The sequence below is a fragment of the Mizuhopecten yessoensis genome, unplaced genomic scaffold (assembly GCF_002113885.1).
Source record: "Mizuhopecten yessoensis strain PY_sf001 unplaced genomic scaffold, ASM211388v2 scaffold1689, whole genome shotgun sequence".
NCBI lineage: Eukaryota > Metazoa > Mollusca > Bivalvia > Pectinida > Pectinidae > Mizuhopecten > Mizuhopecten yessoensis.
Genome location: NW_018404172.1, coordinates 228058 through 246139, shown reverse-complemented (window position 1 = coordinate 246139; position 18082 = coordinate 228058). Strand labels below are relative to the sequence as shown.

Below are 18082 nucleotides of genomic sequence, written 5' to 3'. Positions count from 1 at the left end.
TATTGGTTAAATCATAATGTTGTAAGGAACATTACTCGCCTTTTGGCAATGCTGCATGCTGCATTGTCTGTTGAAAAGTTTCAAATGTAAAAAGAAAGTTGCCTATTACGTTCTTTAAAAAATCTAAGGTCAGCTTGTAGGTTACATGTGATCTAAATGTTATTTTTATAAAATCTATAAAAAAAAACTAAAAAACGGATAGAGGAAAAATGGAGAAGTTAGAAAAAGTGTCTTGGACATCTTGCTAAGTTAATTTCAAATAAAGCTGTTGATGATGAGATTAAATAACTTGCTAAATTTTCCGTATTAGAAATCTTTCAAAGCAACTTTGAATTCGAATAACCTTCTAAAAGACCTACCTAAGAAATTATTGTCAATTATGAGTCACAAAACCATTAAAATTTGTATGGTAGTTGTGTTTTGAAGGACAAGAAAGTACACTATATATCTATTGACTCAGTTCAGTTATATTGCTATGTTAAGATAAATAAAATATGACCTTCCCTCCCTGGAACAAACTATTATATCAGATTGGTATGGGTCATAAAGGCAGCCTTGGTACGTTTTTCAGAATAGAAAAAAGTAAGGTGAGGAAGACAAAGAGGTCAACAACTGGTGAAGTTAAGGAGCGATACCTTGACTGTCAGTACCCAGGATGTAGGTTCCGTACCGCACGTATGTATAACCTGAGGCGCCATGTGGCCTTCAAGCACGCTGCTCCACCAAAAGGGGAGGCAATCAACATGTGTGAGAAATGTGGCGAGATGTTTGTTTTGAAGCAGGGACTCGAACACCACCGACAAACTGTACATGCAGGATTGTTCCGATACATGTGTAAGATCTGTGAAGATGGATTTCAAAACCTGGCTGATTTTCAGAGTCACATGTCTAAACATATTAAGGTAGAAATCTATCATTGTGACCACTGTGACTTGTCCTTCCAATGTAGTGATGACCTCACCATTCACTTGATGACCTGTGATCAAGTCCCTAAGGGTAAAAAAGGAATGTATCGCTGTCAGTGGTGCATGAAAAGGTTCTCGCGTAAGGAGGTTCTCACCGACCATATCAAAGTACACAGTTCATCAAAGACTTATCCCTGTGAGGTGGATGGCTGTGGTCGTGTGTTTACCTACCAGTCAGCCCTTAATAAACATATAGTCAACAAACACTGGGCGTTGGGGCTGACAAAAAGGCGTGAATCAGGCCAGCATATGTATGTGACTGTTTCTGAAGAAGACTTGGACAAGGGACTTGACTATGTTGAACAGCCAGTGTTTATGACTTTGTCAGAAGGAGGGTTTGATAAAGGATCTGCAACTGTAGAACAACCAGTGTTCACGACCCTGTCGGATACAGGGTTCAACTCATTCACCCCTGAACTTTCATAATGAACTATTCAAACCTTTGAATTGGAAGAGGTCAAATGTGTCTCAGGGGTGAATGAGTTAATGATGGTCTACAGACCACTCACACATGTGAGAAGGACTTACAATTAGTGGTCTGCAGGAGACCATCTCATTAGGAGGACTCAACTCATTTACCCCTGAAGACACATTTGAACTCTTCCAACTAAAAGGTTGGAACAGTTCATTATAAATTTCAGGGGTGAACGAGTTGATAATAAGGGTTCTGCATACGATATGTCATAAAGGAGTAACGAGGGTCTCATAGACTAAATCCTTGTCAACAGTCAGTTTTTTTTTTTTTTAACGCTACATTACTGTACATATTGGAGATTTGTTAAAATTTCTCTTCAATGTATTGGATAGTTGGGCAGATTTTGCCCATTGGTCAACATTTCCTTCTATGCAGACAACAGGGTTCAATTCACAAAGTTGTTGTAGTATGGAATTTTCAAAGAAACAGTTTGTCTCCTTCCGACACACTAATAACCTTCGAGGGACATATCTGTCTGGATAGATATGTAGCACTATGAATCCTGCTCAAGATGCTGAAGTAATTGTAACAGTGAAAATGAAATTGTTTGATTTAAAATGTCATTAAATACTTGAATAGACCCATTTCTGTTTACTTGTTTTTTTATGTCCCCTCCACCTTCATGTAAAACTTTACCTGTACATACATTGTAAGTAGTATTCCCGCACCATGTGCCATCTACATTGTAGCTTGTCACTGAAGGTTTTCATTTTCATCTCTTAAAGGTACCGTACACATTTCCAGACTGATGATGATGATGATGATGATGATAATAAGACTGTTTTACTGTTACAATTATACAAAAGGACAGGTAACAAATTACCTTTCTGTGGCCTAGGACTGATGTACTGATACTGTTACAATTATACAGAAGTACTAGTAACTTGTTACATTTCTGTGGCCTAGGACTGATGTACTGATATACTGTTACAATTATACAGAAGGACTAGTCACTTGTTACATTTGTGTGGCCTAGGACTGATGTACTGATATTATTACAATTATACAGAAGGACTAGTAACATGTTACATTTGTGTGGCCTAGGACTGATGTACTGATACTGTTACAATTATACAGAAGGACTAGTAACATGTTACATTTCTGTGGCCTAGGACTGATGTACTGATACTGTTGCAATTATACAGAAGGACAAGTAACTTGTTACATTTGTGTGGCCTAGGACTGTTTTACTGATACTATTACAATTATACAGAAGGACAAGTAACTTGTCACATTTGTGTGGCCTAGGACTGATGTACTGATATTCTTACAATTATACAGAAGGACTAGTAACATGTTAAATTTCTGTGGCCTAGGACTGATGTACTGATACTGTTACAATTATACAGAAGTACTAGTAACTTGTTACATTTCTGTGGCCTAGGACTGATGTACTGATATACTGTTACAATTATACAGAAGGACAAGTAACTTGTTATATTTGTTTGGCCTAGGACTGATGTACTGATACTGTTACAATTATACAGAAGGACAAGTACCTTGTTACATTTGTGTGGCCTAGGACTGATGTACTGATATACTGTTACCATTATACAGAAGGACAAGTAACTTGTTATATTTGGTTGGCCTAGGACTGATGTACTGATACTGTTAAAATTATACAGAAGGACAAGTAACTTGTTATATTTGGTTGGCCTAGGACTGATGTACTGATATACTGTGACAATTATACAGAAGGACAAGTACCTTGTTACATTTGTGTGGCCTAGGGCTGATGTAATGATACTGTTACAATTATACAGAAGTACTAGTAACTTGGTACATTTCTGTGGCCTAGGACTGATGTACTGATATACTGTTACAATTATACAGTAGAACAAAAAAAAAGAGCTCTAATGTGGCTTACTGGTTTACATGTACAGTCGAACCTCATTATCTCGAAGTCGACGGGGTCGTGGGAAAATTATCGAGTATTCAAGTTATGTGGGTTCATAAATTTGGTATGAAATTTGCTGTTTGGACATAGCACTAGCAGTTGTTGATTTTATTAATAGCCAATGCTTGTAATCAATCGATGAATGATATACGTAATCAATATAACAAATACAGGTATGTTATTTTACAATAAGCACGCTAATAAAAATAGATTAAGTTATTTAAAAAAAAACGTACTTTCATTTAACGCGATCAAAACAGTTGGACCACATTGTGGATTCTTTATTAAATATGGACAGCCTAGTTATTAAATTATTGTTTTTGGCTAGTCTAGATCTTGGCAAAGTCTTTCCAGGTCTACATTTGTATTTACAAGTCCGTCAAGTTTGACTTCTGAAGTGTTACATTTAAAAATCGAACTATTCCGCTGTCTCCTACCTCGTACTATACAATGCGGAAATGAAAGTGCACAAGTCTAAAACAAATCACTGTAATGGAGCGTACGCATAGTTGATTCTATAAATGAAAACACACACAAAACAATTATATCGTACATGTAACACATTGATTCATTAAACGCAAAAGTGACACCTGACACCTCCTCAACTCGATGTAATCAACAGCAATTATCGTATTGTTCTTAAGTCTCTCGATCGACTTTCAAAGCCATACTGGTAGCAGTATACAGTAGAGGGTTGTGGCCATGGGTGATTTTTTTGTTAAATGGCTAACCCCTGTATAATGATATGTAAAAAAATATAAAAATAAAACTGTACTAAAATTGGTATAAGCATGATGAAGTGGGCTATTTGAGCTTCACATTTTAAAAAAAGGAAGATTTTTTTGGTTCGAGAATAAAATTTTGGCCATAATCCAAAAGGGTGCCTACACATGAAAAGCTAGCTTTACAGGGGGTAAAATTTTGACAATAGTACACGACGCAAAATTGCAAAAAATCAAGTTTTACAACTTGACTGGGACCCAGATAATTCTGCAACCAGGTAGGTAATCTTTAATTTCAGACAGAACTTAGGAAAAAAAATACTAGTTGCGGGGGTAAAATTTTGGGTCAAAAATAGCAATTTTTGGCATTTTTTGGTAAATTTTGATGTGGTAAGCATGGTTTTCACACAAATGACATACATAGAAAAAAGAGATTTATACACTTCTCAGTATTTTATATGTATTGTAAATGTAATGCAGTTTACAAATATATATACATGTATACATGTGTTGTGTAGGGTAAATCCGCTGTGTTTACATTTCCTCGACATGTGCCTTGTTTATCAGAGTCGGGCCATTTCTACTGTATTCTGCTACCATATACACATAGAACTTGATTTTTTCTGACAAAAATACCTTTTTATGCTTGATTCAGCTTCACTTTCATTCATTATTGCTTAAAACTACTCAAAAACGCCAAAAAATCTGTTACATAAATAGGTCAATAGCCTATTACATGTGGATGTATAAAGGGAGGTCACTCGCCCTTTTCACAGGCACTTGTGAACATATGTGTCAATTGTGTTATTGGTAAAGTTGATACCAAACATCAAATAGTTCACAGGCTATCTCCTGATGCATTCATACTAGATTTCAGTCTGTTTCACTCAGTTCAGCACCCGGTAGCCATTGTTACTAATACATAAAGTTGTATTTATTGAAAATGGGTAAACTGTTTTCATTCTAATTACACTATTTTAGATGTTTTTGTTCCACTTGATTCAGCATACAGATTAAATAAGCAAAGTCAGTAATGTCAATAAATTTTATTTCCGTAATTACAGCTGAAGAAAATCTTTTTTTCTAGCGAAATATGTTAAATGAACAATTTCTGAGGGTCACTGTCAATTCTAGGCGAGGAAAGTAAATAACGGTTGCTATGGTGGCACTTGTCTGATTTTTCAGAATATCTGACATTTCTGTGCTGTTCATCGGTTACGGGAAGTGTGTCTGTTGCTAGTTTGTTGTTGAGATGGGTTTCCTAGTGTTCAATATTTTGATATCAGTGATCCTCGATGATGTCATAGATGCCCATTGATGACGTCATAGTTATGATGACATCACAGTTACTATGACGTCATCAAACAAGACAGTAACATCATAGTATCACTGTACTGTTTGTTTTCTACATGCACATGATCTCAAGGCATCATATTTCACCCAAAAAGAAATTTTATTCATGAAAACTACAAACCTATTCAAGTTTTCATTTTTCAGATTACCTCCCTTTGTTGGTAGTTTGAGAGCAGAATTGGTAAATAAACCTGTCAGGAGAATTCATATTACTCGGTCACCATTAAAGTGAGAAAGGAAACGGATACATCGTTGTGTTCATTGTCTCATTTTCCAGACATTTAAAAGGTTTTAATTAAATTTTGGGAAAAAGAAAGTGATGTATAAGGTAGCAGTATACAGTAGAGGGTTGTGGCCATGGGTGATATTTTTGTTAAATGGCTAACCCCTGTATAATGATATGTAAAAAAAATATAAAAATAAAACTGTACTAAAATTGGTATAAGCATGATGAAGTGGGCTATGTGAGCTTCACATTTGTAAAAAAAAAAGATTTTTTTGGTTCGAGAATAAAATTTTGGCCATAATCCAAAAGGGTGCCTACACATGAAAAGCTATCTTTACAGGAGGTAAAATTTTGACAATAGCACACGACGCAAAATTGCAAAAAATCAAGTTTTACAACTTGACTGGGACCCAGATAATTCTGCAACCAGGTAGGTAATCTTTAATTTCAGACAGAACTTAGGAAAAAAAATACTAGTTGCGGGGGTAAAATTTTGGGTCAAAAATAGCAATTTTTGGCATTTTTTGGTAATTTTTGATGTGGTAACCATGGTTTTCACACAGTGACATACATAGAAAAAAGAGATTTATACACTTCTCAGTACTTTATATGTATTGTAAATGTAATGCAGTTTACAAATATATATACATGTATACATGTGTTGTGTAGGGTAAATCAGCTGTGTTTACATTTCGTCGACATGTGCCTTGTTTATCAGAGTCGGGCCATTTCTACTGTATTCTGCTACCATTGACTCCTGTAAAAACATGAACCCGTAAAGCTATCTTAGGTTGTGATTTTAACTGTGGAACTCTTTTATGCATGACCACGTTTTGTGACCAATTTTCCGGTTTGCACTGTCGTCTGTTTGGGTGACCGTGTACGTACAGAATACTGTTGATCAACATTGATGAAGTTTGATTTGTATTCTGAACAACGTGGTTTTGACAGTTCGCACACTTAACAGTCTGAAGCTTTATCGTAAATTCTTTTTACCGATTTCTTGCTAGCTAGTCTACTCATGAAAGATGTTTATAAACACGGAATGGCGAGATGTCGTACTTTTGCGTTTTCTTTGTATCAAAGAATTAATAAGTAACAAAATGAAATTCGAACACTATGCAGTAGACGATGTTTTGATGTTAGATTTACGCTATCGAAACCAATATCTTACTTGGAGGTATCTGAGTTTTTCGACTTTTCAGGGTTTGAATGATCTGTGTTTTATTTACTAAGATAAAGAAGAGATTTGGCCGGGACCAGAGAGATACTTAGAGATAAACGGGGTCTTTGTGTTTAAAGAGTTTGAGATAATGAGGTTCGACTGTACTTTATATTTAGCAAGAGTTCCATACAAAGAAAATAAAGCCATTAAAATGCCTTTATTACAAAGCAGCAAGCTTATCCTGACTGTACATGGAATATATGTTACTGGTCATAATATTGTTCAGGCTGATACTTTTCTGCAACATTTATTAATTACCTTGAATAGCTTCAAAATGAGTGTATAACCATACCGTGTTTTGATATTTGCGGTGGTATATCACGATTATACAGTCACAAATTGGGTGGAGTGGAGCCAGTAAAACAGATATTTGTGACAGTATAATCACGATATACTGCCGCAGATTTCAAAATGCATGAGGGTTATCCCTATTTTATTTCGTATAAGCTAAAACACCAAAAGAAATAATGATATCAAGATACTTTTGAGCATATTTCATGATGTGTCAGGGTCAATGATATTGATATCATTAACACCCTAAAATGCCAGCAGCCTACACTGTCCTTGTATGAATGTTGAGAAATAACATAACTTTAACAGGGCTGTTTGATGCTTGTAGATGTCAAGAAATGACATGTGTTTCTCTAATTATTTCGACCTGTTGAATTAAGTTATGATATGTTGTGGATTAGAAATATAAGTAGCGTAACTTGGGTTTTGAATTTTGCTGCTTGTTATTTTATTTTAGCCAATCAGAAATAAGATAGGCCGATCTCTGGTCAGAGAAGAAAAACATTCACTTTGGTGGCAAGCATGATGCCGAGTAGTGGGAGAAATGGCCGATGTATTGCAGTTTAAGGCTAGTGTTGGCCATGGAAAATTGAGTACAAGTTATATTTTGTTACAATAACCATGATTGATTAAGTATATTTGAGTGTCAAATCTGTGTTAGTAGCAATTCGCTTATTTTCCTTGTAAGTGAAGCGAGAGATGAAATCTTAGTGGTATTTGGATTCTGTAGCACTTTTTTCTTTGTAGTATTTTTGTATATACCTTGGTTATTTAAAAAATTATAATCGGGTTTGTGTATTCCTTTCAATTACCACCACTCCTTCGGTTTAACTCTACAGTATATATATACAAAAGTAATAAGAATATCTTAACATAGATATACATTATGGAATTGATTGCAGAGTGACTGTGAAACTTATTAAGAACACGATAATAAACATTATGATTATCATATGACAACTCAGTTGTTTCTTCTTTGACAAACATATAAACATATGGCGTAATGTAGAATACTTAGAGCTTGTGTACGCATGAAGAAATACCTGTCTTTGTGGAAAACTCGATTATGTCAGGTACACCTGTATGTGATGGTTATGTCAGGTACACCTGTCTGTGATGGTTATGTCAGTTACACCTGTCTGTTGGTTATGTCAGGTACACCTGTCTGTTGGTTATGTCAGGTACACCTGTCTGATGGTTATGTCAGGTACACCTGTCTGTGATGGTTATGTCAGGTATTCCTGTCTGGTGGTTATGTCAGGTACACCTGTCTGATGATTATGTCAAGTACACCTGTCTGTGATGGTTATGTCAGGTACTCTTGTCTGGTGGTTATATCTGGTATTCCTGTCTGTGATGGTTATGTCAGGTACAACTGTCTGGTGATTATGTCAGATACACCTTTCTGATGATTATGTCAGGTACACCTGTCTGTGATGGTTGTTTCAGGTACACCTGTCTGTGATGATTATGTCAGGTACACCTGTCTCTGATGGTTATGGCAGGTACACCTGTCTGTTGGTTATGTCAGGTACATCTGTCTGGTGATTATGTCAGGTACACCTGTCTGTGATGGTTATGTCAGGTACATCTGTCTGGTGATTATGTCAGATACACCTTTCTGATGATTATTTCAGGTACACCTGTCTGTGATGGTTATTTCAGGTACACCTGTCTGTGATGGTAATGTCAGGTACACCTGTCTGTGATGGTTATGTCAGGTACACCTGTCTGTTGGTTATGTCAGGTATACCTGTCTGTGATGGTTATGTCAGGTACTCCTGTCTAGTGGTTATATCAGGTATTACTGTCTGTGATGGTTATGTCAGGTACACATGTCTGTGATGGTTATGTCAGGTACTCCTGTCTGGTGGTTATGTCAGGTACACCTGTCTGTGATGGTTATGTCAGGTACACTTGTCTGTTGGTTATGTCAGGTACACCTGTCTGATGATTATGTCAGGTACACCTGTCTGATGATTATGTCAGGTACACCTGTCTGTGATGGTTATGTCAGGTACTCCTATCTAGTGGTTATATCAGGTATTCCTGTCTGTGATGGTTATGTCAGGTACACCTGTCTGGTGATTATGTCAGATACACCTGTCTGTGATGGTTATGTCAGGTACACCTGTCTGATGGTTATGTCAGGTACAACTGTCTGTGATGGTTATGTCAGGGACAACTGTATGTGATGGTTATGTCAGGTACATCTGTATGTGATGGTTATGTCAGGTACAACTGTATGTTAGGGTTATGTCAGGTACAACTGTATGTGATGGTTACGTCAGGTACAACTGTATGTGATGGTTATGTCAGGTACATATGTATGTGATGGTTATGTCAGGTACAACTGTATGTGATTGTTATGTCAGGTACAACTGTATGTGATGGTCATGTCAGGTACAACTGTATGTGATGGTTATGTCAGGTAAACCTGTCTGGTGATTATGTCAGATACACCTGTCTGTGATGGTTATGTCAAGTACACCTGTCTGATGGTTATGTCAGGTACACATGTATGTGATGGTTATGTCAGGTACACCTGTCTGGTGATTATGTCAGGTACACCTGTCTGTGATGGGTATGTCAGATACACCTGTCTGATGGTTATGTCAGGTACCCCTGTCTGTGATGGTTATGTCAGATCCGCCTGTCTGATGGTTATGTCAGGTACACATGTCTGTGATGGTTATGTCAGGTACTCCTGTCTGGTGGTTATATCAGGTATTCCTGTCTGTGATGGTTATGGCAGGTACACCTGTCTGGTGATTATGTCAGGTACACCTGTCTGATGAGTATGTCAGGTACACCTGTCTGTGATGGTTATGTCAGATACACCTGTCTGTGGTGGTTATGTCAGGGACTCCTATCTAGTGGTTATATCAGGGATTCCTGTCTGTGATGGTTATGTCAGGTACACTTGTCTGTTGGTTATGTCAGGTACACCTGTCTGATGATTATGTCAGGTACTCCTGTCTGTGATGGTTATGTCAGATACACCTGTCTGATGGTCATGTCAGGTACACATGTCTGTGATGGTTATGTCAGGGACAACTGTATGTGATGGGTATGTCAGGTACACCTGTATGTGATGGTTATGTCGGGTACAACTGTATGTGATGGTTATGTCGGGTGCAACTGTATGTGATGGTTATGTCGGGTACAAATGTATGTGATGGTTATGTCGGGTACAACTGTATGTGATGGTTATGTCAGGAACACCTGTATGTGATGGTTATGTCAGGTACAACTGTCGATTATGTCAGGTACACCTGTATGTGATGGTAATGTCAGGTACAACTGCATGTGATGGTTATGTCAGGTACACCTGTATGACACCTGTATGTGATGGTTATGTCAGGGACAACTGTATGTGATGGTTATGTCAGGTACATCTGTATGTGATGGTTACGTCAGGTACAACTGTATGTGATGGTTATGTCAGGTACACCTGTCTGTTGGTTATGTCAGGAATCTTTAATTGACCGGAGTGATACATTAATTCAGCCTTAAAATACTACTGGTATGATTCTGGTTTTACCATTATCAAAAACGGAGGGCCTGTGTGTTAGGGAATATGCTTATTTATTGAATATTTGACGTGTATATAAGGGGTATTGACTTTTACAGTGCTTTAGTAAAATTTGCTGAAAAAATCAGGGTATGCTATAAAAAGAATAGGAAGGTATTGTTAATGAAACCAGATCTTGGCCATATCCAATGATGGGGTGTTCTTGGATATTTGAGGTTGAATAACAGGTTTGAATACCAGTTCACTCATAAATCTGGAGTAATCTGTTTCCTCCAAATTTGCTTTGCGCTCATGAAATACTTCATGTCAAAATACCAATATGAAAAGGAACTATTGATTTAAGTATTTTTACCAGATTAGAAGTGTTAGCTGATGCTCTGTTGACATTATACATACATCCACACACTTTCACATCCTAACTTCACTCAACTAATTGCATCTAACAGTATTGTATATGACATAAACAGGACAATTATTTCATTCATCATTATATCAGTTTACAGTATACTATTTTTGTTATTTGAAAAATATTGTATTTTATATAACGTAACACCTGTTTTGTTTTGATACTTATTTTTACATGAATGTAACCAGAATTCTGTTTTGTAAGATTGAGAAACACTACTATATCTGTAAAACGTTCTCAGACAGACATTGTTAAGTATCACACTAAAACTGTTATAAAATATTGAAGCTGTAGTTGTGACTTGATGCTGAGACCGTCTCCTTTCCTTTCTAGCTTTGGGGATGAGGATTGGGCAATGTACATGGTGCGACCTCAAGCCCAGAAGAAGAAAACTCGCATGGAGCTCCCATTGGAAAAGAAAATTGAGCTGATCCGGGAATACAAAAAATCTCCTAAACCTCGTCAGAAAGCCTTCGCCATGAAGTATGGACTTGGGCGTTCCACAGTGTCAGATATCCTTAAGAAATCAGATTTCTACATGAAGCAATATGAGGAAAATGCAGATTTGAATAAACGTCGTTTCCACAACTCATGTAAGTTTGAGCAGCTAAATCGCTTCATGTGGAGCTGGTATCTTGAGGCTCGGGCCAGGGGCATCCCTGTGTCAGGTACACTCATTCAGGAACGCTCTTTAAAGTATGCACATGAACTCAGAATGCCAGACTTCAAGGCATCTAATGGTTGGCTGCAGAGCTGGAAGTCACGCTACTCTATCAAATCCTTCAAAGTGTCCAGCAATGATACGTTCAGATCGAGGGTCGACTATGTACCAAACAACCCACAAGATGACAGTGCGAGGATAGAGGTAGTGCCACATGTATTGGACATGCCTGCTACAGGTGTGGCCCCTCCGATGCCTCCAGGTTTAACATCGGGAATGAGTCCTGGAGCACAGGACTGTAGTAAGATTGGCCTTATGCCATCCAATCTTCTGTACAGTGAGCCACCGGTATTCCCGGACAGAGACATTGCGGAGAACAAAACAGCGTACAGTGGTCAGGAAGACACGTTACCAGAGAAACCAGAAATAGACACTGTTAGTGAAGAGGAAGAGGACACCAATGATGCAGATACGGAGGAAAGTGAGCCAGGGAGTCCTAATAACAAGACAATTAAACAAGATATGACAAACAAAGAATACAGTTTGTCAGAGAAGAATACAGACCCACCCCAAACGGGTGATTACCCTTCCCCATCATCAACTAGTTATCTTGCACAACCGGTATCCAGCGACTATATAACAGAGCCTGTGAAAAATTACCACTCACAATATAAAGACTACCACCACTCAAGTTCAACACCAGACTATCACATCTCTCCAAGAGAGTTTGATTTACATGCTAAAGACTATTTAGATACCCAGAATGAACATTTTCAACCACCGAATGCTGACTTCCATATGCATACAACATCTTTCGATCCTCAGGGGAAAACATACAACCTAGGTGCTCCTGGGGATACCCAGTCACATCACTTCAAAGTACAGGCCTCTAGCTTCGACGGTCAACAGCAACAACCAAGTTCCTCCGCGGTCTATAGAACTCCTAACCCTGCTAACTATCCCACCCCTTCTCAACATTTCTCTCTACAGCCCACTGACTTTCAACCACAACCAAAGGATCCCCTGTGATAGAAATAGTACCCAAATCACTGATTCATTATGATATATGATTATGTGTAGAATATATTACCAACCCAAGGATCCCATGTGATAGAACTAGTACCCACACAAATCATTGATTCATTATGAAATGTGATTATGTGCAAAATATTAGCATATATACGCGTGCACAAAATGAATTCTATGTACAATGTTTGTATTATCAACTCGAGGACACCATAATAATTGAAATATTTCACATTTAGGGACCTACTTTGTAATATGATAAACTAGAAATATCACCAACCTGTTTATATGAATGCCAAGATGTCAAGGTCACCATTACTATTAATAGAAGCTCTATCGACCAAGGATTCTGATAAAACTTCATAGATTGGTCAGTTATCAAACGGGATATATAAATACCACTTTCGCGTTACCTCCCTTGATTCTAGTTGTCAAGCAGGGGACATTGTGTACCGTAACTACTCTTTTATCTCCCATGATACTGGTTGTCGGGCAATGGACATTATTACCACAAATATGTTACATCTTATGATTCTGGTTGTCAAGCAAAGAATTTTTTGTCCCTATTGTGTTATCTCCCTTGATTCTGGTTGTCGGACACAGCTGCCACTACTTTGTTATCTCCCTTGATTCTGGTTGTCAAACTGGCACTACTTTGTGTTATCTCCCTTGATTCTGTTTGTCAGACTGGCACTACTTTGTAATTATCTCCCTGTGATGTATATTTCATTATGCAAAACATGCTTAGCCTAGTAATTTTCTTGGAATTTAACTGTATATGTTTTCTAAAAAGAATTTCACATTAGATTCATTTCACATTAGATTCATTTTCATCTGAAAGCAATTTGCGACTTAAAAATTGTTAATATTAAAATAAATACTACTTCCATATAAAGCCATATAGCTCTGGTGGAATAAAAAAGAGTGAACTACAGAATCATTTATATATCTTTGTGATAAACAAAATACTTTTTATTCTGTATATATGATTTATATATATGTATATCACATGGCTGACCACATGTGATGCCCCCCTCCCCGGGACAGCTGAACAGTGGTCAGAAAACTTCATTTTCATTAACATTTGCATAATAAGGCTTTTATTAATGTGATACAATTGATCTTAAAATTTGTTTCTATTTCATACAAGGTAAATGAATCATATCCCGAAGTTTACATTTTAGCTTGGCAGTGGCTAATGTGAAATCTTCAAGACTTGTTTCTCAAATTTTATTTCAAATTAAACAAATGATGAATTCTATTCTATGTACATATTTCTGAAATATAAGTAATTTTATAACATTCATTGAATAAATGTCAGTGTGAAAATGATTTATTCAATTGATATTAATGCTATTCAGTGAAATTACATACTGTGTATACAAGTATCGGTGTATTAGGGGAAGGTATCTGATATTTTCATTAATTATAGGGTAAACCTGTTTCAATTGAATCCTAAATAATAATGAAATCAACAAAAGCAAGACATTGGCTTTAGCTTGGTTGTATTCTGAAAACCTGTCTAAACTAGACCTTCAGCTTGGCACATTTGTGTACATTTCTATGTAAAATATCAATTCTGATTTTGGCAGCCTCCACTGTTTGGATATATATATGCCTTTTATTTATGTTATACTTGAAGTCACTGTTCAGGGTTGTTCGTAAAAAACTAGAGTCAAACTCAGGCTAAGATTTGTTTGGTTGTTGGTAGCTGATCATGAAGATCAGTTTATACAAGTTTACTGATTGTTGTAAATCCATAAATATCTTTGATCGATTATATTCTCTACCTTGTGTATAATATAACCCATTAGTTATATAATAAACCTTGTCACTGGGTTGCTGAAGTTATAAGGGGAGATTACTCTGAGTCTCTATTGTGTGCTCTGGGCAGTACCTGTCTAGCAGGCCTAGTACACTACAACAGTGGTGTTTATGATGCTGTTTCAGTGTTAGGCCTAGTACACTATAACAGTGGTGTTAATAATGCTGTTTCAGTGTAAGGCCTAGTACACTATAACAGTGGTGTTTATAATGCTGTTTCAGTGTTAGGCCTAGTACACTATAACAGTGGTGTTTATAATGCTGTTTCAGTGTTAGGCCTAGTACACTATAACAGTGGTGTTTATAATGCTGTTTCAGTGTTAGGCCTAGTACACTATAACAGTGGTGTTTATAATGCTGTTTCAGTGTTAGGCCTAGTACACTATAACAGTGGTGTTTATAATGCTGTTTCAGTGTTAGGCCTAGTACACTATAACAGTGGTGTTTATAATGCTGTTTCAGTGTTAGGCCTAGTACACTATAACAGTGGTGTTTATAATGCTGTTTCAGTGTTAGGCCTAGTACACTATAACAGTGGTGTTTATAATGCTGTTTCAGTGTTAGGCCTAGTACACTATAACAGTGGTGTTTATAATGCTGTTTCAGTGTTAGGCCTAGTACACTATAACAGTGGTGTTTATAATGCTGTTTCAGTGTTAGGCCTAGTACACTATAACAGTGGTGTTTATAATGCTGTTTCAGTGTTAGGCCTAGTACACTATAACAGTGGTGTTTATAATGCTGTTTCAGTGTTAGGCCTAGTACACTATAACAGTGGTGTTTATAATGCTGTTTCAGTGTTAGGCCTAGTACACTATAACAGTGGTGTTTATAATGCTGTTTCAGTGTTAGGCCTAGTACACTATAACAGTGGTGTTTATAATGCTGTTTCAGTGTTAGGCCTAGTACACTATAACAGTGGTGTTTATAATGCTGTTTCAGTGTTAGGCCTAGTACACTATAACAGTGGTGTTTATAATGCTGTTTCAGTGTTAGGCCTAGTACACTATAACAGTGGTGTTTATAATGCTGTTTCAGTGTTAGGCCTAGTACACTATAACAGTGGTGTTTATAATGCTGTTTCAGTGTTAGGCCTAGTACACTATAACAGTGGTGTTTATAATGCTGTTTCAGTGTTAGGCCTAGTACACTATAACAGTGGTGTTTATAATGCTGTTTCAGTGTTAGGCCTAGTACACTATAACAGTGGTGTTTATAATGCTGTTTCAGTGTTAGGCCTAGTACACTATAACAGTGGTGTTTATAATGCTGTTTCAGTGTTAGGCCTAGTACACTATAACAGTGGTGTTTATAATGCTGTTTCAGTGTTAGGCCTAGTACACTATAACAGTGGTGTTTATAATGCTGTTTCAGTGTTAGGCCTAGTACACTATAACAGTGGTGTTTATAATGCTGTTTCAGTGTTAGGCCTAGTACACTATAACAGTGGTGTTTATAATGCTGTTTCAGTGTTAGGCCTAGTACACTATAACAGTGGTGTTTATGATGCTGTTTCAGTGTTAGGCCTAGTACACTATAACAGTGGTGTTTATAATGCTGTTTCAGTGTAAGGCCTAGTACACTATAACAGTGGTGTTTATAATGCTGTTTCAGTGTTAGTCATGTATTAGGTCTCTAGACCAGTACGTGTTGTTTTTGTCTGTATAACCTGCTATTGTAATGTTTACTTTCACGGTATATTCCTAGTACATAAAGATGTATCAGAGTGTATTAAAGCTTCTTAGTTTGTGAAAGTATTGTTGTGTACTGTTTTAAATCAACTCAATGGGGATCGCTGAAACCGACAATGACCAGGATGCTCTGCTTCGTTGATTTAAATAGCATGTCCCGTTTAAATGATCCAAAGTATAATTAAAAAATTTAAGACCTTTTCATAACCAACTTGTCCCCTTAAGGATCCCTGTCCCTCTGCTTAAAAATGTAATGAGGCATTGTTGTTTTTTCTTCGGCATCGCTATTGCATAAGCAAATCATTTCTGAACAATAACAATTTTACACCTTTGTATACATACGCTGCACTTGTCATTTGTCTGATAAAGGTGACAGCTAGGGTATATACTGTACTAGTCATCGAAATGTCGCACATAAACACTTATTACTTCTTGTGATACTTAACCTTTCTCAAATACTTACTAATAGAATCCGTCCCTGATGTGAGGTATGGATAAGGTTATTCAAACCCAAGGGATGAAATATTGAGAAGGAGACCCGAGGCTTTGCCTAAAATGAAGGAAAGGAGTTTGCAACTATAAGAGCGTGGGATATTATAAGAACCAAATAGGATCACATGGCGCTCACATAACATGCTTGCCAATTCACCGTATTTAGAAGAGAGACTCCCCATTTCGGACCCTTAAAGGACGTTTAACATTTAAACATGTTGAAATAAAGTAAGTTTTTGAAAGTATATACATTACTGAGTAAAATAGTGAAGTTTGGTGGAAATAAAATAATAAGTTATGAAAAATTCTCATTTCCCTTACTTAACATTAACATCTAGCTCACCAATTTAGCACACACTCAGCAATTTCATATTTTGCACACACATTTATTACCCATACCACTCACATATTTTTGAAAAGAAATTTTGGTACCTCTGTTTCTGTAATTTGTAACATTAGTGCAGGCAAATTCACCATGCACCCAAATTCGCCACCCTGTGACGAAAATGCCATATGACGTCATAATACATAGATGTGACGTAAATAACGTCGCCATAGTCTTCAACACAGTTAAAGCCTTCAAATATTTTGACAAGAAGAGGTATAAGAAGGGAAAAACTATATTTTAATCAGAATAGTTATGAAATATCGTGTAACATAACAAATCTTAAAAATTTGGTCTGTGCGACGGACATCTCGTCAACTAAACTCATTAATCTGAGGTCAGTTGGTTGTTATTTAGTGTAATTTATTACATACACATGAAAATACCCATATCTTAACACTAATTGCAGTTAATGCAAGTAAATTGTTTTTTTCTACAAGTGTACTTTGGTACATGTACAATGTACTGACGATCCACTGCGAGTTTATGGAAATGACGACCGAAAAGATCCGCGATTTGATAATTCGTCAGTTTCCATTTTCATGCAATGTGTATTTAGAATACAATCAACCAGTATCTTTTTAAAACTATTGTTTGAGTCTTACGTTCAACAATCTTACAACACTTAAATTAAAATATCATCTAGAAATTTTCTAGATTTATATCCGAAAGGCCTGAAAGTGCTGCTGTACAATCGCATGCTGATTGTACGTAGAGACCGACAGTTACCAAAGACTGATTTTTACATGAAAAAGTAAGTACATTTACAACACCTGGCCGAGCAGTCTTTGTTGAATAAGTTTTCAAGCCCAAGAAAATCGTTTTGATTTGTCAGATGTTTCCCGTAGACGTGCAAGACAATCGGAGACGTACATGTGACAAATTATCCAAAAAGTGGGGGGGGGGGA

General features: G+C 36.9%; 1 protein-coding gene across 5 annotated transcripts in view; it reads left to right on the top strand.

Annotated features, from left to right (window-relative positions):
* LOC110466609 (zinc finger and BTB domain-containing protein 17-like) overlaps window positions 1-18082 on the top strand; it is a 147837-nt gene that overhangs the window by 17150 nt on the left and 112605 nt on the right. For 3 of the 5 annotated variants that reach the window (XM_021523209.1, XM_021523203.1, XM_021523238.1), the window contains one exon: window positions 572-2024. The exons of 1 other annotated variant lie outside the window; for it this stretch is intronic. In XM_021523209.1, the coding sequence (XP_021378884.1) occupies window positions 572-1391 (820 nt within the window). In that variant the 3' untranslated portion in view covers window positions 1392-2024. Of the gene's footprint in view, window positions 1-571; window positions 2025-11428; window positions 16362-18082 lie in introns of those variants that run through there. One more of the 5 variants, XM_021523219.1, reaches the window with a different exon arrangement.